General features: G+C 37.2%; 1 protein-coding gene across 2 annotated transcripts in view; it reads right to left on the bottom strand.

Moving 5' to 3' along the window:
- The window catches only part of UBR1 (ubiquitin protein ligase E3 component n-recognin 1), a 135,479-nt gene that overhangs the window by 76,341 nt on the left and 35,856 nt on the right, over window positions 1–23,282 (bottom strand). For both annotated transcript variants that reach the window (XR_009264190.1, XM_058737962.1), the window contains exons 4-10: window positions 22,402–22,512; window positions 7,440–7,570; window positions 4,138–4,276; window positions 3,121–3,183; window positions 2,755–2,878; window positions 1,889–1,996; window positions 1,161–1,249 (exon numbers count right to left, since the gene is read on the bottom strand). Coding sequence is in view for 1 of the 2 variants with exons in the window: in XM_058737962.1 (XP_058593945.1) it covers window positions 1,161–1,249; window positions 1,889–1,996; window positions 2,755–2,878; window positions 3,121–3,183; window positions 4,138–4,276; window positions 7,440–7,570; window positions 22,402–22,512 (765 nt within the window). In the remaining variant the exon portion in view is untranslated. The remainder of the gene's footprint in view (window positions 1–1,160; window positions 1,250–1,888; window positions 1,997–2,754; window positions 2,879–3,120; window positions 3,184–4,137; window positions 4,277–7,439; window positions 7,571–22,401; window positions 22,513–23,282) is intronic.

Below are 23,282 nucleotides of genomic sequence, written 5' to 3'. Positions count from 1 at the left end.
AAAATCAAACCTAATATACTGGGAGAACAAAAATAATACATCCACTCATGTATCAAGCATCATGTTAGATCCTTGAACCACATATTTAATTTTATCCACTAGAATTCCTACAAAGAAGTAACCGTGGTCAAAAAAACAAAATTTAAATAGGAGAACTGTTTTCATATAAGAAAAAAAACTCATTTCAGATCACATATATGGTCCAATATTCTATCTCTTAAAGAAGAGTTTTAGAAGAATAGAGTTAATAGCTTGAGTTGTTATCATCTTTCAGGAAATGGAATGTCTCAGTTACTTTTAACAATCTACTCCTAAAATCCAGAGAGTGCAGGTCTCTTGTCCCACAGTATCATTTGCTTTCAACTGTCATTATTTCACTCTCTGCTTCTAGTTCCATCCTGGATCCAGCCTTTTAAGTTTTATAGAACTGCCTGCAACCCAAAATCAGAAGAAACCAACAAGTATCCACTGGATACTTTTTAAAAACTGTTTTATTAATTATTATCATTTTTTAAAGTAGGTTTCACACCCAACATGGGACTTGAATTCACAACCCTAAGATCAAGAGTCACATGCTCTACTAACTGAGCCAGCCAGGCGCCCCTTGGATATACCTTTGTATGAGGCAAAGTGGAAGATTCAAAAAGTCTGTTATGTATTACCTTGCAATGCAACTTGAGAGATAGACCCCTCTGCCCAAAAATACATAAATAAAACAATGTAAGGGATATACAATAGATTAATAAAACAAAAAGCTGTAAGTTTTATCTTTATGTTTTAGCCTCATTTAGTATAACTCTTGCCTGTTTAATTCCCTTTAGCATGCATATCTGTTCCTTTTCGATGCTGTGTCTTTCAGCTAGTCACTTCTTGTTATAATTTTATTTGTTATAAGACAGACAAATGATCAGGAAGAATGAATGCATGTGTAAATGTGGTAACCTCCAAATGCTCTGTCCAGGCAAATAATAGATCTTTTTCCACCTATCTCCTCTTCTAGACTACTGCTTCCATACTATCAAATGTGAAAAAAAAAATGAGCCTTTGACAAATCACAAAATTAAATTCTAAATTCAAAATTATCCCCTTTGTTTCTACAACTCTCTTTACAAAATGTTTTTCTTTTTCTATTACTGATATGTATTTTAAAGACCAATTACCTTCACAAATTCCATAGCAAAGAATTTTTTGTATTCCATCTCCATAAAAAAACTGCTGAAGATCAATTCATGAAGTATCTTACGGGCACCTGCAGATAATTTTGGGGGGAAGTGGAAGAGAGACACCAAGGCAAAAAAAAAAAAATGCCAGCTATACGAGATGGCAGAATATTATAAAACAATTAACATACTAATAGACCTAAAGGAATCAAATATGGGTAGTATTTATTACATTAACATTTAATTATATTAATACTTAATACTTAAAATACTTACACATGTGCGTTTTCCCTCTCATTCTGCCCCTCCACTTTACCTTACTTCATTCTACCTCATCCAAACTTTCTCTATTCCTTTTTATTCGATTTCACTCAAAATTACTCTTACTCTGTCTTCCCTTCTCTATCCCCTTTAGCCTTCTTTCTCACCTTTTACTTTTTGTTCTACATTTGTATTGTAAAAATAAAAATGAACATAGTGTTAATAATGGCACCACTACATGAATATATACTCTTAAGTATTCTTTATTGGCCCTGACTAAACAAAATGGCACTATAATTAACAGGCAACATCCCCAGGTTTTAACACAGAAGAATACATACTGATCGGTTAACTTTCCTTTAAAATATAATATCAATCAAGATCACTGATTTAATAAACAAAAAAGATTATAGCTCTACTTTAAGGTCATGCTTCATGGCAAGCAGCATAAGCAAAGACCTACCTACCTTTATAAAGCTTTGCATCCCAAAGCATTAACCTGCTTATGAGACAGGGATTCTCAGAGCCAGGTTCTTCTCTAAGGCATGCTTGGCAAAAGATCTGTCTAAAGTCACCTATAAACGAAAGAAGTCAGGTAACTTTTATTCTCACAATATTTCTTCCACAAGTACATTTCCTACAATAACATGAAAAAAATTAACATTACTTTCCCACAGTCTGATATCAAGAATTCTATCAATATAAAAGAATCGAAAGCTTTACAAAGTATTAGCTATGGCACTTGAAAAGCAATTCTGGGGGCGCCTGGGTGGCTCAGTTGGTTGAGCATCCGACTTTGGCTCAGGTCATGATCTCACAGTTCGTGAGTTCGAGCCCCGCGTTGGGCTCTGTGCTGACAGCTCAGAGCCTGGAGCCTGCTTCCGATTCTATGCCTCCCTCTCTCTCTGCCCCTCCCCTGCTCATGCTCTGTCTCTCTCTCTGTCTCAAAAATAAATAAAACATTAAAAAAAATTAAAAAAAAAAAGCAATTCTGAAAATTAATCAAAATGTATAAGCCAAAAAAATTTTTTAATTTTATACTCAATGACATTTTTTTAAGTTTATTTATTTATTTTGAGAGAGAGAAAGTGGGAGAGGGGAAGTAGGAGAGAGGGATAGAAGATCCAAATCCATCAGGCTCTGTGCCAACAGCAAAGAGCACGATGCAGGGCTCAAACCCACAAATTGCAAGATGATCACCAGAGCCGAAGTCAGACGCCTAACTGACTGAGCCACCCGGGTGACCCAGTATACTCAATGACATTTTAAACTTTGTGGCTATTTCAAAAACCAGTAGTTTATGAGAAATAAGAAAAACAGGTAATATGCTTACTTGAATAGCTCATAATTTTGTTCATCCAGGAGCCAAGACGCAAAGCAAATTTCTGGTGAGCCATAACCTCAGAGTGTAATACTTCTACGTGAAGTGGATGTTGAGAGACATTTTCTGAATGACTCTACAAATGAAAACAGTATTTAAAACAAAACAAAAAACTAGTTTTAGAATTTTTATCTTGTTTTAACGAAGTAATCTATTTTTCCAAAAAAACATGACACTTATAGCTTCAAATCTCTGGGACTAAATGGCCCAATCCTATCTTAGGATGCCAAACCACTTCAACATTGTAATTGTTCTACTTTGGCTCTTGTAATGTGAATTCCTCTTAAAATTCTCCTTCATCCTAATTCAGAAAATTACCTTTATATCTTCCTTTGCTTCCTGACAAGCAGCAAAAGCACCTGCTTTGACAGCCCGACGACCCTAATTATAAACAAACATGAGAATTCAGTAGTAGAATGATAATCCCAATCAATAAGTAATGTATAGCCCAAAGGCCTAATGAGCTCTGAATTATTAATTATGTGCCAACTGCCTAAAAGTCGTAAGATGGACAATACTTGGATGATAAACCTAAATGTTTAACACATTTATGAAGCTTCAGAACTTTTGATACTGCTCGTAGAGAATATACTTTAGGATGCTGGATTTTCTCCTTGGCAATAGTATCAGTTCTTTACTTATTATAGTGTATTCCATTCCTATCCAAGAATAACTTAGGTTTTTACTGAACTCCTGCTATATATTTTAAATACTTTTCATGAATGAACTTACAAGTTCCTCAACATGTGTTCCATAACACACTTGTGAGCCACTAGTGGGTTACAGGTGTGACCAGGATATTGATTCCTCAAGCCCTAGATCACTACACTTACTAATGCCACACTGCTTCTTCCACTATATTACACTCCTCTCACGGACAGGGATTAGGTTAATAATACTGTTTTACTTGGAAAGACATTTTACTTTGGAAAGATATTTTTAAAAAGCAGAACCACAGAATCAGTATTACACTAAAAATAGTTGTAATAACATTAAAAAATGTCAAAATTCATACATTCATGCACTCCATAAATTATGGAATGCTATTTCAATAAATTATAGAAACAGACTAAAGCTGACAGTCTTAACTACTTTTTGCCAGACTATTCAATAACTTTCTAATTATTTAGAATGAAAGAGGAAAGGTAATAGTTATCTACAATTATGATACACAGAAAAATCAAGTTTTAACCAATTTACCTAGGACCTAAGAAATAAAGAAAGGGGATGACTGTTCCCAACACAATACTAAAGAGCACTCAGCAAGAGTTCAGTCAACACCTGATTCTCAAGAAGCTGACTTAAGAGAGCACAATTCAAATGAAGCTCACGAACCTCTTTGTCTATGGCAGTGGTGTGCAACTGGGCCTCTGCAAGCTCACAGTCAAGAGCCCTTTGTAGACTGTATATGACGTGGTCATATGAATGGTGTTCATCATTGAAAAGGACACAATAGTATCTTTCATTTTTCTCCCTGTTAAAAAAAAAAAAAGAAGATATATTAAAAAAAATTTTTTTTTTACATTTTATTTATTTTTGATAGAGAGACACAGAGCAGAAGTGGGGGAGGGGCAGAGAGAGAGGGGGACACAGAATCTGAAGCAGGCTCCAGGCTCTGAGCTGTCAGCACAGAGCACAGAGCCCAATGCAGGGCTTGAACTCACAAACCACGATATCATGACCTGAGCCGAAGTCGGACGCTCAACTGACTGAGCCACCCAGGCACCCCCAAAAAAGATATGTTCAGATACTGAAACAAATAAAGGAAAACGTGAAAAATAGGCTAAGGTAATATACAACATCTGTAACAAAGCACCACCATGTAGTTTCTTATGTATGAGAAAGTACCACTGTAATAACTGATATAGGAGATTATTTCAAGTGGTACAGTGCCATGAAATTTTTAAAACCCTGATAAAAGCACTACTGTCTCCATTTTTAAAAATTATTTCCAGGTGTGAATGATTACTTTCAGTTTAGTGGGAATATGTCTTTAATACTACTTACTCTTAACCCTTGCTAATCTCCTACTGTGGCAAAGGGAGACAGCCTTGGGCTCAGGACCTTCAAGCAGGCAACGATAAATAGTAAATAACTAATACTTAGTTTTTATTGAATTTATTCTTATTTTTACCTTATATTTAATTAATAAATTAATTCATTTTTTAAAGTTTATTTTTATTTGGCGGGGGGGGGGGGTGCACAAAGTCAGGGAGAGAGAGAATCCCAAACAGGCTCCCTGCTGTCAGCATGCTGACAAGACCTGAGCTGAAACCAAGAGTCGGATGCTTAACTGACTGAGCCACCCAGGCGTCCCACCTTCTATTTAAGTGATACTGGTTTTATAGAACATTTAACAAAAATGTGAACAAAAAAAGGTGTATAGATTTAAAGTGCTAGCACTACCATTTGACTGAGGGACCTTAGAGTTGCTTAAGCTTTTAGTCTTGCTGAGATGACAAAGCCTCTTCTATCTTTTTTTTTTTTTTAATTTTTTTTAACGTTTATTTTATTTTTGAGACAGAGAGAGACAGAGCATGAACGGGGGAGGGTCAGAGAGAGAGGGAGACACAGAATCTGAGCCAGGCTCCAGGCTCTGAGCAGTCAGCACAGAGCCCGACGCGGGACTCGAACTCACAAAGCGAGAGATCGTGACCTGAGCCAAAGTCGGACGCTTAACCAACTGAGCCACCCAGGCGCCCCAAGCCTCTTCTATCTTTAAAAGAATATTAACAGGGGAGCCTGGGTGGCTCAATCAGTTAAGTGTCACACTCTTGGTTTTGGCTCAGGTCATGATCTCACAGTTTCAGGAGTTCACGCCCCAAGATTGGCTCTGTGCTGACCGTGTGGAGCCTCCTTGTGATTCTCTCTCTCCCTCTCTCTCTGCCCCTCCCCTGCTCGTGCTGTCTCTGTCTCTCTCAAAATAAATAAATAAAATTTAAGAAAAAAATATAAAAAGAGTATAATAACCCATTTACAACAACATGGAAGGAACTAGAATGTATTATGCTAAGCAAAATAAGTCAGAGAAAGACAAATATATGATTTCATTCATGAAATTTAGGAAACAAAACAGATGAAAATAGGGGAAGGGAAGGAAAAATAAGATAAAAACAGAGAGGCAAACCATAAGAAACTCTTAAATAGAACTGAGGGTTGCTGGAGGGGTGTGGGATAGGCTAAATGGGTGATGGGCATTAAGGAGGGCACTTGTTAGGATGACCACTGGGTGTAAGGGATGAATCTCTAAATTCTACTCCTGAAACCATTATTACACTGTATGTTAACTAACTTGGATTTAAATTTAAAAAATAAATTAATTTTAAAAAGACACACATTGCTACTCAAAAAAAAGAAAAATCAGCAACAACAAAAATAAAAATAAAAAGAGTATAATATCTACATTCAAGAATGGTGTAAGGATCTTATAAAAATGTGAAAACACAAATGTCAAATGTTATTATCAGTTTTAAACAGTTTATAATATGCTTTTACCATACACTCAATAGATTCCATAACTCTAAGAGGAAAATTTTCTCAGACCTCTTAGAGCTCAGGAAACAGGTTCAAAAAGACTTCTCCAGGGGTGCCTGGCTGGATCAGTCAGTAGACTCTTGTCTCAGGGTCATGAGTTCAAGCCCTGAGTGTAGAGCTTACTTTAAAAATAAATAAATAAAAGACTTCTCTATGGTCACAATGCCAATAAAACCATGAGAAGGCCTCAAACTCAGGTCTATGAATCTAAAGTCTGGTGCTACACCATATACATACTAAAAGCTCATGCAACCCTCCCTTTTCAGGCAGGCAGAACACTAGTATTGTTTACCAACACAAAGTTTCTTGAAAGGTTTCACCGACATTATCACCTATCTGAAATTAAAGCCTTTGTGAATGCAATCTCTGATGACCTTTATTTCCCCAAGCATTTTATGGCCCAGCAAGAGTCAAAACAATATATGTAATGTCTTTATAAATTAGAATTTTTAGTTCTCTCTCCTCCTAAAATAAAACAAACAAACCCCAATAAACTCAAAGAACAATGGTATTTAAATTTATAATGCAATTTTGTGAAATCCCAGTATTACACAGATAGAAAAATTCCCACAAGGCCCAAACCATATTTTCAATATCAGGTCTGGAATTCTCTTGTGGATTTATAAGGTAAGAGCAAATATTACTGAGACTGAAAGACTCACTGCTGTTAGAAAGTGCTGGGTTTTAGTTTAAAAATGTTAAATCCTTCTAACTGAAATAATCCTAGGTATCAAAGCACATGGCAAAGAGCTATCTCCTCATTCCTACCACAAACCTCTAGGGAAATCTGGAGGTTGATCTAGGGCAGGATCAAACTGGGCAATTTACTTCTCAGTTTAACTGGAATGAGAAGCTGCCAGATCATTTAGAATAAGACCCCCAAAAGGCTTTTCCTTCTTTTGGTTTAACTTCTGTTTAGTGCTAAAACAGAACATCTCATATAAATGGAAATTTTGGAAGTATTCCCCATAAGATAATTTTCCACAAAATTTTCATAATGCTGATAAGCAGTAAATAACAGCAACAAAAACATTTTTCTAACATTTATTTTGCAGTATCAATAATCATTGCTAAAACTTCTCCCTTTTGAAAAATGTCCCTACCTTCTTTGGAGTTCAGGAGGCAGTTCTTTCTCCTCTTCCCATATAGTCATTTCTACAATGTATTTTATCACTGAAGGGAATATTTTCCGGGCTTGGGCAATTACCTCTTCATTCAATGGGCAACGTAAACTCTGTAAGAAAGTATAAAAAAACCAAAACAAAACAGAATTACCAACACTGAGAAAATATTATTAATTTAGAAATATTTTAATGATTTCATTACACCATCCTTCAGGAATGAATTCAAATTGAGCTCAAGAGGGTTGCTATTCACATCAGATTCACTTAATTCCTTGTGGCCAACTTAGTGCTACAGATAGAAAAGGAGGGGGTGGGATCTTAAAAAAAGAAAAAGAAAAGGAGACAGAACCAGAGTCCCCTTCTGAGGGATGCTCTCCCTTATGAATGTTCTCTGCCTTTCTGAGTAGCCTAATTATGGTAATATCAAAGAACATTTGGTTATCTCTTAAAGCTCACAAAAAACTTATTTATTTCAACTGAAGCTCATAGCCACTCTGTAAGACAGGCAGAGATAGGCATTGAAAGGATAAGGTGGGGCAGGGGGCGCCTGGGTGGCCCAGTCGCTTAAGCATCCGATTTCAGCGTAGGTCATGATCTCGTGGTTCATAGGTTCGAGCCCCACACTAGGCTCTGTGCTGAGCTCTCAGAGCTTGGAGGCTGCTTCATGTGTGTCTCTCCCTCTGCCCCTTCCCCACTCATGCTCTGTCTCTGTCTCTCTCTCAAAAATAAATAAACATTAACAAAAATGTTCAATAAAGGATAAGGAACCCTTCCAAGGTAAAAGAGGCTATAAATAGCAGAAGACTAAAACCTGAGTCTTTGACTCCTAAAAAAAACAATCTTCTTTTTATTACAGACCACCACCTCCTTAACAAAACACTTGTTGAAACGAATCAGCTAAAAAATGCATTCAGATGCTCTGTATCACAAGCCATGACAGAAATACAAATCAAAACCACAATGAGGGGTGCCTGGGTGGGTCAGTTGGTTGAGCATGGACTCTTGATTTAGGCTCAGGTCATGAGGTCATGGTTCGTGAGACTGAGCCCACATCAGGCTCTGGGCTGACAGTGCGGTGCCTGCTTGGGATTCTCTTCTCTCTGTCTCTCTCTCTCAAAATAACTAAATAAACACGAAAAAAACCCCACAATGAGATACTTCTTCACACTGCTACAGTGACAATAATAAAAAAGACAGACAACAAGCGCTGGCTAGGATGTAGAGGAATTTGAACCCTTACACACTACTGGAGGGAATGTGAAATGGTACAGTCAATTTGGAAAACAGTCTGACAGATGCTCAAAATATTTAGCATAGTTATATGACCCAGCAATTACATTCTACATATCTATCCAAGATAAACAAAAATATCTCTGGAATAAAAACGTATACACAAATATTCATAGCATCTTTATTCATAATAGCCAAAAAGTGGAAACAACCCCAATGTCCACCAACCGTTGAATGGATAAATAAAATGTGAATATTTATACAACATAATATAATTTGGCCATGAGAAGGAATGAAGTAAATGGTACAACATGGATGAACCTTGAAAACATTATGCTGGTGAAAAAAGCCAATCAAAAGAACATATAGTGTATGATCACATTTATATAAAATGTCTAGAATAGGCAAATCTATAGAGACAGAAAGTACAACAGTGGTTGCCTAAAGCTGATGAGTCTGGAAGAAATAGAGAGTGACTGCTGATGGGTACAGGGTTTCTTTTGGGGGTGATGAAAAGCTTCTATAATTGAGGTGATGGTTGAACAACTCTGTAAATATACCAAAAAGCGCTGAATTGTACACTTTATTTTTATTTGTTGACTTGTACACTTTAAATGGTTGAATCTTTAAATATGGCATGCAATTTTTAAATATGGCAACTCAACAGGCTGTTTAAACAAAAGAGTAAACAGGAAAAAATACAGGAGCTCTTTAAGACTAAAAAAAATCCTGTAGAAATTCAGGGTAAGATTTTAATATTAAATTTTAACCTATCTGCTGCTGACTGTTCTAATGAACTGTATTTTACTCTGTGTACAGAATAAAATCTTAACCTATGCATTTTTACTCTTTTACACCAATTTTTTCTCACTCACCAATGCTTTATAATTTCAATTTTTACCTTCTTTTCAATATGTCACCTTCTCTTAGGAGATTTTGCTCAGAATCATTTACCAGAGAGAAAAACAAAGAGAGTCAAAGTACTAAGACCAATATTGGTCTACTACATTCCTCTTTCTTATATATTTTTTAGCTCAATATATCCTTTTGAATTCTTAAAAAAAAAAAACAAAAAAAAAACAAAAAACCTAGTCTGAGGTGAATAGTTAAAAGAATCAACTCATGGGGTGCCTTGGTGGCTCGGTCAGTTAAGCGTCCTACTCTTGATTTTGGCCCAGGTCATGATCTCACAGTTTGTGGATTTGGGCTCCATCTCTGTCAGGCTCTGCACTGATATCATGGAGCCTACCTGGGATTCTCTTGCTCTCCCTCTCTCTAATCCTTCCCTGCTTGCACATGTGCTCTCTTGCTCTCTCTCTCTCTCAAAATAAACAAATAAATAATATATATTATATAATATATAATAATATGATAATATATAATATATAATATATTATAATATATTAATATTTTATATATGTATATATTTATATTATATATGTTTACATAAATATGTATAAACAACTCATTATTTCTATACCATATCATTCAGAGTTCTTTAGAAGAGGTCTGGTAAATATATAAGAAACTTTCAATCAAAGCATCTAAAGCTTAGAAAATAAGAAGGTCGGGGGGTGCCTGGGTGGCTCAGTCGGTTGAGCATCCAACTTCGGCTCAGGTCATGAACTCACAGTCTGTGAGTTCAAGCCCTGAGTCAGGCTCTGTGCTGACAACTCAGAGCATGGAGCCTGCTTCAGATTCTCTGTCTCCCTCTCTCTCTGCCCCTCCCTCACTCATGCTCGGTCTCTCTCTGCCAAAAATAAACATTTTTTTTAAATTAAAAAAAAAAAGAAAATAAGAAGGTCAATGAGAGGAAACAAAAGGGCTGTAATGTAAACAGAGAGAAAAAAACAACAACAAACCAACCTTAAGTGCAGGACTTGAGAGAAACTGCTTTCACATATACCAGAAAGCAGCTTCTCTTCAAAAGACATTGCCAAATGCTGGATGACTGACTGATTAGTATCAGCCAGATCTGATTACACTTGGTAAATCCCCACTATGGCTAGCACAATGCAACGCACCTGGTAGAGTACGGATTCCGTTCACCAAAGCAGAGATGAAACAAAATGCTATGTACACAGGGCTGTTTGTGTTGAGTGAATTGATTAGTTATGTGCTAGTCATAGGTACCTTTCTCTCACCTCCAGATAATGACTTAGTTCCAAAATAACCAAATTTACCTTTAGGATAAGCCTAAATGACCAATCACCTTTTCAATCAAATTCTAAATCCAGAGAAATCCAAGATCAGTTTAGTTCATAACTAAATTCAGTATTCTGAGGCAATATGATTCAAGAAAACCCCAACAGACTGGAAATCCATGAGGCAGAGGAAGGGAAGCTAGTTTTGTAAACTCAGTGAGTCAACTTAACTCCCAAGGAGTCTTTGGTATTTAAAAAGCAAAGACAGGAGTGCCTGGGTGGCTCAGTCAGTTAAGCATCCAACTTCAGTTCAGGTCATGATCTGGCAGTTCGTGAGTTCGAGCCTCACATTGGGCTCTGTGCTGACAGCTCAGAGCCTGGAGTCTGCTTCAGATTCTGTGTCTTCTTCTCTCTGCACCTCCCCCACTCATGCTCTGTCTCTCTCTCTCTCTCTCAAAAATAAATAAAAACGTTAAAACAAAAGAAGGGGCACCTCAGTGGCTCAGTAAGTTAAGCGTCCGACTTGAGCTCAGGTCATGATCTTGCAGTTCGTGAATTCAAGCCCTGCGTCGGGCTCTGTGCTGACAGCTCAGAGCCTAAACCTGCTTCAGATTCTGTGTCTCCCTCTCTCTCTGTCCCTTCTCCACTCACACTCTGTCTCTCAAAAATAAACATTAAAAAATTTTTTTAAATTTAAAATGCAAAGACAGTTTTTCCATAATAAAATTACTTTCTGACTTTATTTCAAGACATTTCAGTATTCTTTCAAAAATATTAGAAGAGGAAAGTGAAATAATCAGAATTAAGAATATCTGTTAAAATAAAAATGAGAATAAATTTGAAAGAGTTAAATGGTATTTCAGGTAATAGGCATTTGATAATATTTAATCAAGTAACAGGTACTTGATAAATATTTGTTAAATGAAGGAATGGCCATCTGAGATCAGGGCAAGTAAACGAGTAAGAGAGAAGAGGCAATCTAAACATCAAGTGCTGAATAATAAAGTAAATGGGGGAAAGTGGTAACAATTGGTGAATGGATATGAATGTCCTTTGTACTCTTTTTATTTTTATAGCTTTTCATAAATTTGAAATTAAATTCAAGGTTTTAAAAACCGTGCTGGATCCCAGAATCTAAAGATCTGAATTTTATGTCCAACTTTGCCACTGGCCAGATCTGCAAACCTGAGCAAGCCACTTAACTTTACTGAGGGTGTGTTTCTCCTTCCATAAAATGGAGCTACTATATAAGTACCTCATAAAGTAGTAATGGAAGATAAAATAATAATGCCTGTGAAAGATCTCTGTTAAATCTAAAATATACAAATGTGAGGTATTATTAGTATCAGAAGTAAGAACAGGTAATGGGAAAAGTAGTCGGAGCTGTAATAACACTAATGATGATGATAGCTAACATTTACTGGGTCCTTACAATATGCCAGGCATATTCTAAGGCTAAGCACTTTACCTGTATTATCTCATTTAATCCTCATAGCCCTGTGAGGCAGATGGTATTATCTCCCAGTTAGAGATAAACTGAAAGGTAGAAAGGTTGAATAATTCTGCCAAAGTCACAGAGCTAATTAGTCAGGTTATAAAGCAAATGAAGGATACCTGTTCTAGAGCCCTTCACGTTGTGCTCTAATGCTTCTACTCAAGAGAAGAGAACACATTTTATTTCTCAAGATATAATTCCATTTCTTTACATTTTGGGTTTCGTAAAATAGGGTATACTACACACGTGAGTGGTCAGATAGCACAAATATACAGAATACCAGGGGTTTCTTAGTGATAGATCATTATACTTTATGACATATTGCAGTGTTTTTTCCAGTATGTCATTATTTCCTCCTAACAAGTTTATAATTTCTTTTCTAAAAAATATTTTAGGGGTGCCTGGGTGGCTCAGCTGGTTAAGCATCTGACTCTTGATTTCGGCTCAGGTCATGATCTCACGAATTGTGAGATCAAGTCCCATGTCAGGCTCTGCACTGGCAGCGCAGTGCCTACTTGGGATTCTCTCTCCCTCCTGCTCTCTCTGCCCCTCCCCCATGCACTTTCATGTGCTCTCTCTCTCGAAAATGAATTGACTTGAAAAAATAAAAATAAAAAATAAAAAAGCTTTTAAAAATCCTTGATATTTTGGAATTTATCTGATCAAGTTTTTTCTATTTTTTTCCTCAAATGGGTCATCATTTATGTAGCACCACCAACCAGAAATTCTGTCTATACTACCAATTTGGGTTTATATACTCTTTTCTATTCCATTATCTGCTGTCTGTTCCTATAGCAAGAGTCACATTGTTTGGATTACTAGAGCTCTTTAACACACTTTAAATCTGTTAGACCTATTCACACTCCTAACTCTTCATTTCAGCTTTTCCGGACAAATTTCACAAACTATTTTTCCAGAAGAACTTTTGACTACTTTGTCAAGTTCCAAAAGAGTATTTGGCTGGGGATATATTGACTTTGTGGATTAACTCTAGAAAAAGTTTTATCTTTGTAATATTGAATCTTCCAATCTAAGAATGAAGCTTGTCTTCTGATTTTTTTTTTTCTTTCATGCCTATCAGAGTACAGTTTTCAAGTTTTTAAAAAATACAGCTGGTAGAGGGGTACCTGAGTGGCTCAGTCAGTTGGATGTCTGACTTCAGTTCAGGTCATGACCTCACAGTTAATGGGCTCAAGCCCTGCATGGAGTTCTGTGCTGACAGCTCAGAGCCTGGAGCCTAATTCAGATTCTCTACCTCCATCTCGGTCCCTCCCCCGCTCACACTCTGTCTCTCAAAAATAAATAAACGTTAAAAAAAATACAGCTGGCAGATTTCTTACTTTTTTCCAAGGTATTTTATCTTTTCTCATGCTACAGTGAATGAGATCTTTTCTTCCATTACATTTTTTTTTAAAGTGATCTCTATACCCAACGTGGGGCTTGAACTCAAAACCCTGAGATGGAGAGTCAGATGCTCTACTGAATGAGCCAGCCAGGCACTCCTTTTCACTACATTTTCTAAAAGCTATTGCTTGTAAGGGCATTTAAGTAATATTTGTTAAATACATTAAATAGAAAAACTAATGGTTTTTAATATGAGTTCTGTAACCAATAACTTGATCAAGCTCTACTCTAGTTTCCATTTCTTTTCTAGTTAATATTCTTGGGTTTTCCAGGTATACACTCATGAGTATTTTGCCTCCTCTCCAACACTGATATATTTTAGTTCATCCTGTGAGTCTATCTGATTAACTTCCAGGAGGTGTTAAATAACAGTGGCAATAGATTTCCTTCTCTTGTCTCTATAATGGGAATACACTAATGTTTCGTCATCAAACATGATTAATGACTTTTGATTTCAGGTCAATAATCCTGGAAGAAACTGAGAATGTTATCAAAGAGCTAACTTTCCCAGAAAATGCCAGGATTAATGGTTTCACAGGTGAATTCCAAGAAGAGTTCATTCCAGGAACATAAGTATGACAGTGTTACATGATTGTTTTAAACTTGATTTCACCTGCTAATGTTTTATTTAGTATTTCAGAACAATTATTAATAAAACTGATCTGTAAATTCTATATTTTGTCAGATCTGAGATCAATATAATGTTAGCTTTATGTAACAAATTTGGAAACTTTCTCTTTTCCCCTTGCTATGCTTAAGAACAGTTTCTATGCTTTTGTTTATCTGGAGTTTACTTGATGATTTTTATTTATTTTTATCAATAAAAAATTTTAAATATAGAAAACTAACATCAGTATAAGAAACACAACTTTTACCTAAGATTTAGGTAATTTAGGTTATTTTCCATACATGTATTTTTTTGTTCAAGTATTTTAAGGTTTACCCCCAAATACTTTGATATGTATAAAAATTTTTTCCTACATAATCATAATACCATTATATCTAATAACATTAACAATAATTTTTAAACATCATCTATGTCTTGAGCATATTCAATTTTCCTAATTATTCCCAAAATATCTATAGCATTTGATTATGTCTAAGTCATTTACATCTAAATGAATGTCCCTTCCACACCTCCAGCCTTTTGTTCTTCATGACAGAAACCAGGCCAGATTTCTTTTTTTTTTTTTTTTTTTTTTTTTTATTTATTTTTGGGACAGAGAGAGACAGAGCATGAACGGGGGAGGGGCAGAGAGAGAGGGAGACACAGAATCGGAAACAGGCTCCAGGCTCCGAGCCATCAGCCCAGAGCCTGACGCGGGGCTCGAACTCACGGACCGCGAGATCGTGACCTGGCTGAAGTCGGACGCTTAACCGACTGCGCCACCCAGGCGCCCCCAGATTTCTTATAAAAACTCCTACATTCTAGATTTATCCTGAAATGTCCTATATTTCCCACTTATCTTCCTTGTGGTCTTCTTTATGTTTTTTCATGTCTTCCCTGTATTTCCTATAAGCTAGAAGTTAGACCTCAAAGTTTCATTAAGTTCAGCTTAAACATTTCTTTATTTAATTTTTTTAATGTTTATTTATTTTTGAGCATGAGTGGGAAAGGGACAGAGAGACAGAGAGACACAGAATCTGAAGCAGGCTCCATGCTCTGAGATGTCAGCACACAGACTGAGGTGGGGCTGAAATTCATGAACCGCGAGATAATGACCTGAACCGAAGTTGGATGTTTAACCAACTGAGCCACCCAGGCATCCCAGGTTAAACACTTTTATCAAGCATATTTCAGGGGTGCCTGGGTGCCCCAGTCGGTTAAGCAACTGACTTCAGCTCAGGTCATGATCTTGCAGTTCGTGATTTTGAGCCCCGTGTCAGGCTCTATACTGACAGCTCAGAGCCTGGAGCCTGCTTTGGATTCTGTGTCTCCCTCTCTCTGCCTCTCCCCCACTTGTGCTCTGTCTCTCTCTCTCTCTCTCTCTCTCTCTCTCTCTCAAAAATAAATAAAATGTTAAAAAAAATTTAAAGAAAGAATATTTCATAAGTGAGGCTCTAGGTACTTCAATTTTTTAACAGCATGAGATGTAATTCACCAACCATACAATGCACTCAAAATATACTATTTAATGGTTTTTAGTATATTTATAAATATTTGTAACTATTACATCACTAGACATGTTTCATGACCTCAAAAAAACAAAAACAAAAAAACCCTTTAGTGATTTCTTCCTCCCTCACCACATGCTTCATCTCCCTAGACCTAAACAACCACTAATCTATTTTCTGTCCCTATAAATGTACCTATTCCAGACATTCATTTAAATGTAATCGGCTGTTCTGGAAAACAGTGTGGAAGTTCCTCAAAAAATTAAAAATAGATCTCCCCTATGACCCAGCAGTAGTACTGCTAGGAATTTACCCAAGGGATACAGGAGTGCTGATGCATAGGGGCACTTGTACCCTAATGTTTATAGCAGCACTTTCAACAATAGCCAAATTATGGAAAGAGCCTAAACGTCCATCAACTGATGAATGGATAAAGAAATTGTGGTTTATATATATACACAATGGAATACTATGTGGCAACGAGAAAGAACGAAATATGGCCTTTTGTAGCAACGTGGATGGAACTGGAGAGTGTTACGCTAAGTGAAATAAGTCATGCAGAGAAAGACAGATACCATACGTTTTCACTCTTACGTGGATCCTGAGAAACTTAACAGAAGACCATGGGGGGGAGGGGGTGGGGAAAGAGGTTAGAGAGGGAGGGAACCAAAGCATAAGAGACTCTTAAAGACTGAGAATAAACTGAGGGTTGATGGGGGATGGGAGGGAGGGGAGGGTGGGTGGTGGGTATTGAGGAGGGCACCTGTTGGGATCAGCACTGGGTGTTGCATGGAAACCAATTTGACAATAAATTTCATATTAAAAATAATAAAATAAAATAAAATAAAAATAAAATAAAATAAATGTAATCATATGTGATCTCTTGTAACTGGCTTCTTTCAGTTAGCATAATACTTTTAAGGTTCCTTCAAATTGAAGTATGTTTCATTACCTCTCTTTTATAGCCAAATAATACATTATATCAATTTACCCATATTTGTTTATCCATTTATCAGCTGATGGGCAGTTGGATTGTTTCTACCTTTTATTATGAATACTATATTTTATTATGAATACTATAATTTATTATGAATGCTATAATTTATTATGAATACTATGTGAATATTACATTATCCTATAATAATACTATTTAATTACAATAATACTAATATATTATGTAAGTTCTAGATATAAGTTCCTTATCAGATAATATGATTTGCAAACATATTTCTCCCATTCTATAGGCTTTTCATTTTCTTGACAGTGTCCTTTGATGAAGTCCAATTATCTATTCTTTCTTTTATTACTCAGGCTTCTGCTGTCATATCTATCAATCCACTGCCAAATCTGAGGTCATGATGATTTACCCTCTGTTTTCTTCTAAGAGTTTTATAGTTTTAGCTCTCACATTTAGGTCTTTGACCCATTTTGAATTAATTTTTGTGTACAGTGTGAGCTAGGGATCCAGATTCATTCTTTTGCATGGGGATATCCAGTTGTTCTGGTACCATTTGATAAAAAACAGTATTCCCTAGTGAATGGCCTTTGTATTCTAGTTGAAAAACAGTTGACCACAGACATGTGGGTTTACTTCCGAGCTCTCAAATCTATTCTCATGATCTCTATGCTTATCATTATGTCATACCACACTGTCTTGATTACTGTTGCTTTGTAGTAGGTTTTGAAATAGGGAAGTGTGAGTCTTCCAAGTCTGTTCTTTTCCAAGGTTGTTTTGGCTATTCTGGGTCTCTTAGAATTCAATATAAATTTTAGAGTAAGCCTGTCAATTTAAAAAAAGAGAGAGAAAAAAAATTCTCAGCTGTAATTCTGATAGCAATTGTGCTGAATCTGTACATCAACTTGGGGAGTATGGCCTTTGATGTGATTTATAGTAAGAAATATATTTGGTCTTCACTGTTTCTGGTTCAGAGCTCCTGAAACTCTTGGAATTTCCAAAGGGATGAGAGGAATTTTTAAAAGTCTTACATTGTGCTATTGAAGTGACTTTTAGAAAGCATCTAAGATGGGGGCTGGGTGACCATGATTTAATCAACCATGCCCCTATGTAGTGAAACCCAAAAGGACAGAATATGGAGTACTTCTGGGTTGGTGAACACACAGAGATTTGGGGAAGGTGGTACACTCAGAGAGCTGAAAGATCTTAGCCTGTGGGATCTAATGCTTGTTGCCAGGCAGACAGTGTCAGGGTTGAGCTAAATTTATGGGACCTAGGTCAGTGTCAACAGAGAACTGAGTTTGATGACTTGATGGTGTTGGGAAAAAAAAACACCCATTGTACTGCTACATTAACAATTTTAAGTCTTCTAAATACCATCTGATTTCACTCATGCAGAATTTAAGAAACAAAACAAACGAGCAAAGGGGAAAAAAAGAGAGAGGCAAACCAAGAAACACACTCTTAACTATACAGAACAAACTGATGGTTACCAGAGGGGAGGTGAGGAGCGGGTGGGGATGGGAGAAGTAGGTGATGGAGATTAAGGAGTACACTTGTCATGACGAGCACTGGGTAAAGTATGGAAGTGTTGAACCACTATATTGTACACCTGAAACTAACGTTATGCTGTATGTTAACTAACTGGAATTAAAAACTTAAAAAAAAAAAACCTGTAAGTCTTCTAATCCAGAAACACAGGATGTTTTTCCATTTATTGAGATCTTGAATTTCTTTCAACAGTGTTCAACAGTTTTCAGAATATAAATTTTATGCTGCTTTTGGTATTTCTAAATATTTTATTCTATTTGATACTATAGTAAATGTGGATTTTTTTTCTCAATTTCTTCTTCAGATTTTTCAAAACTGATGTATAAAAATATAAGTAATTTCTGTATAATTATCTTGTATCCTACATTCTTGCTGAACTTATTAGTTCCAATAATTTTTTTTTTGTGGATTCCTTAAGATTTTCCACATATAAAGTCATGTTAATCTGCAAAGAGAGCTAGTTTTATTTTTTCCTTTCCAATCTGGATGCCTTTTCTTTTTCTTGCATTACTAACTGCCCTAGCTAGAACCTCCAATAGAGTATTAAATAGATATGGCAAGAGCAGAATCTTTGTCTTGTTCCTGATCTTAAGGGGAAAGTATCTAATAGCATGAGGTTTTCCATATATGTCCTCTATCAGGGTTGAGGAAGTTCCTTATAAGTTTAAATCTTTTTTATGATGAAAGTGTGCCGGCTTTAGCAAAAGGCTTTTGCTACATCTAGTAAGATGATCTTGTGGTTTGGGGTTTTTTTTTTAATATGGTGTATTATATTAACTGATTTTTAGATGTTAACCTATGGACTTTATTTTACATGCTATGAAGAGACTCATTATGCCATATTGCCCTGCTATTAGTAATGATGCTAATATTGATGACTAGTTTCAGGAGATGACAGTATGATACCTCCATTGTAAAGTTTCACTTTTTTCCTTTATGACTAGCAGGTAATCTATGAGATCACAATTTAGAACTATGTGAATACTGTTCCTTATCAACTGATGTCTTAATGGGTTTAGCATCTATTAATGATCCTTGTCTGAATCAAATATTTCCTTAGGGTTTGCAAAATGTTAATTATTCTAGGGGCAATTGGGTGGCTCAGTTGGTTGAGTGTCCAACTTCGGCTCAGGTCATGATCTCACGGCTTGTGAGTTTGAGCCCCTTGTCGGGCTCTATGCTGACGGCTCGGAGCCTGGGGCCTGCTTCGGATTCTGTGTCTCCCTCTCTCTGTGCCCTCCCCCACTCATGCTCTGTCTCTCTCTCTCTCTCTCAAAAATAAATAAACATTTAAAAAATTTTTTTAAATGATGGGGCGCCTCTGTGGCTCAGTCGGTTGAGCGTCTGACTTTGGCTTGGGTCATGATCTCTCATCTTAGTCTGTGAGTTCGAGCCCTGCGTTGGGCTGTGTGCTCTCAGCTCGGAGCCTGAAGCCTGTTTCGGATTCTGTGTCTCCCTCTCTCTCTGCCCCTCCCCCACTCATGCTCTGTCTCTTTCTCTCTCTCTCAAAAATAAATAAACATTAAAAACAATTTTTTTAAATAAAAAATGTTAATTATTCTAATTCTACTAAATCTTCTCTATTAGGGAGCTAGCATGCATCTAGAAAGAAGAGCTTTAGGGGCGCCTGGGTGGCCCAGTCGGTTAAGCATCCGACTTCAGCTCAGGTCACAATCTCGCGGTCTGTGGGTTCGAGCCCCGCGTCGGGCTCTGGGCTGATGGCTCAGAGCCTGGAGCCTGCTTCCGGTTCTGTGTCTCCCTCTCTCTCTGCCCCTCCCCCGTTCATGCTCTGTCTCTCTCTGTCTCAAAAATAAATAAACGGGGAAGATGGCGGCATAGGAGGATGCTGGGCTCACCGCGCATCCTGCTGATCACTTAGATTCCACCTACACCTGCCTAAAGAACCCAGAAAACCGCCAGAGGATTAGCAGAACGGAGTCTCCGGAGCCAAGCGCAGACGAGAGGCCCACGGAAGAGGGTAGGAAGGGCGGCGAGGTGGTGCGCGCTCCACGGACTGGCGGGAGGGAGCCGGGGCGGAGGGGCGGCTCGCCGGCCAAGCAGAGCCCCCGAGTCGGGCTGGCAAAAGCGGAGGGGCCGGACGGACTGTGTTCCGACAGCAAGCGCGACTTAGCGTCTGGGAGGTCAGAAGTTAACAGCTCTGCTCAGAAAGCGGGAAGGCTGGAGGACAAAGGGAGGGAGAGCTGCTGAGCCCCCGGACGGCAGAGCTCAGCTTGGCGGGGAACAAAGGCGCTCGCCAGCGCCATCTCCCCCGCCCATCCCCCAGCCAAAATCCCAAAGAGAACCAGTTCCTGCCAGGGAACTTGCTCGCTCCGCGCAAACACCCAACTCTGTGCTTCTGCGGAGCCAAACCTCCAGCAGCGGATCTGACTCCCTCCCGCTGCCACAGGGCCCCTCCTGAAGTGGATCACCTAAGGAGAAGCGAGCTAAGCCTGCCCCTCCCGCCCCCGTGCACCTTGCCTACCCACCCCAGCTAATACGCCAGCTCCCCAGCACCACAAGCCTGGCAGTGTGCAAGTAGACCAGACGGGCCACACCACCCCACAGTGAATCCCGCCCCTAGGAGAGGGGAAGAGAAGGCACACACCAGTCTGACTGTGGCCCCAGCGGTGGGCTGGGGGCAGACATCAGGTCGGACTGCGGCCCCGCCCACCAACTCCAGTTATACACCACAGCACGGGGGAAGTGCCCTGCGGGTCCTCACCACTCCAGGGACTGTCCAAAATGACCAAACGGAAGAATTCCCCTCAGAAGAATCTCCAGGAAATAACAACAGCTAATGAACTGATCAAAAAGGATTTAAATAATATAACAGAAAGTGAATTTAGAATAATAGTCAAAAATAAATAAACGTTAAAAAAAAAGAAGAGCTTTACCTCATATACTGGTAATACTTGTTTACAGTGGAATACAATTCCTATCGAAAAAGTAGAATAAATGCTTAGTTCATTCCCTTTACCAATTTTTAGAGTGAAGAAATTATATAATAACCATCACCATAGCAATGAACCAGTGACTTGGCAGCATTATTTTTTTATTTAAGCTCTCTATAAGTTTTATTAGGAATTCATGAATTTTCATGTACTTTGATTCATTCAATTATAGTAGTTACTTATTAGTATTATTTTGATACTCCAATTGCCCAACTCAGATCAGTGACAGCTCTTTCAAGTTAGATCCTAGATTCTTTTGATACAAACCCATCCTCACAAGCTTACCTATTCCCTGATAATGTATTTTCACCTGGTCAGGTATTTTTATAAGCCCTGATTTCTTTTAGTGAGTAATGCTACTTAAAGACATCAAAATCTGGGCGCTAAGGGTCTTCACTGCTATAGGACTACATGGAACAGTTTAAAGACTACTAAAACTATTTCTTGCAGTTTTGAAAAGGATTACTCTGTGAAACCATTTGAACACAGCATTTTTTAGGGAAGTACTTTCTTGTGACAGACTATATTCTGAATCTCTTCAATGGTTATTAACTGTTTATGTTTTCTCTTTGTTTGAATAAATTATAAAATTGTATATTATTTGATAAAATGATCCATCTTCAAATGTATTTGCACAGTCGTGTAGAGTCTTTTATAATCCTTTCAATTTCTTCTTTGTCTATGGGTCTATAGTTATTTTCCCATTCTCCTTCCTAATTGTCTGTATCTGGGCTTGCCCACTTTTTCTTGATTAGGATATATAATGGATAATCAATTTGTTGACTATTTTTTTCTTTAAGAAAAGCATTATTAAAGTTATGTGTCAATTCTACCGTTCCATTTGCTCTTTTTGGCTTATATATTGTTCATTCTTACTTATCAAATTGACTGCTTAACAAATAGAACCAAGAAATTCACTCTTTCTTTAGACAAATAAAGAACACAAAGTGGAATAAAACTCCTTACATTTAAATACTGGAACATAAAACTCAGGATTCTTAATGGAATTGAGTTTAATCCACACACATAACATTTATCTCCATCTAATTGTACCGCGCTTAAAATAATTAGCAATTTTTAAAAATAATATCCTTACCTCTTTTGTTGTACCTACTCTTCCAGGTTCATGAATTATACAAAAAGGGCCTGTTTTCCATGCCTCTGTGTCTCCACAGTCACAAAATCCCCCTCCAGTAGAAGTATGCATCTGACAAATGAAAAATGAGTTTGTCTTGATTTCAAAACATCTAACAAAGCAAGAAAGGATAAAGATGACTCAATACTCCCCAATACTTAAACCTTACTTGCCTTTAATGAAATAGAAAATATATCCAAAACCATTTTGGTAAACAAGAAAATAATCTAAATACTTAATCATAACAAAAATGAGCCTTCAAAGTGATAAAATTTTGAAACATGCTTTGAAACATCTAATTTTTAAATAACAATTTTTAAAATTGTGTACTAATGGAGAACAGATTGTGAGTATGCCAAAAAAAAAAAAAACCACCATACAACACCTAAAATGCTCGAGTAATGAGATTTTTCTGCTTAAACACACTTCTAAAACTCATTAGAATAATACTTATATGTTGAAGAAATGTATACAATATTTACAATTATTTGATGTTCCATTGTACCTAAATTTTTTACAACCCTTTTCCTTTGAAGGTTCCTGCAAACAACAAAAAAATAATGCAGATATGTGAATCCAGATAGAGGATGATGACAATGGCCTAATTTTGAATCTGTCCCCAAATTCCCCCCTCCAAAACATACAATGAACAAGGAAAGCACTAAAACCACATGACTCATGTCCGCAGCATTACTGAGAGATGAAAAATAAATGCCACAATCTTCAAATGATTTGTTCCATTAAAGTTCCTGTTGCCTATTACTTCAAGCTTATAAATGCAGACGAGAAAGGAGCTTAAGAGATTCCATGAAAGAGAAGAGATGGGTACAGAGGACTTAGAT

This window comes from Neofelis nebulosa, chromosome 7, assembly GCF_028018385.1.
Source record: "Neofelis nebulosa isolate mNeoNeb1 chromosome 7, mNeoNeb1.pri, whole genome shotgun sequence".
Lineage (NCBI taxonomy): Eukaryota > Metazoa > Chordata > Mammalia > Carnivora > Felidae > Neofelis > Neofelis nebulosa.
Note: the sequence above shows the minus strand (reverse complement) of the source record. Positions and strands in the feature narration are given on the sequence as shown.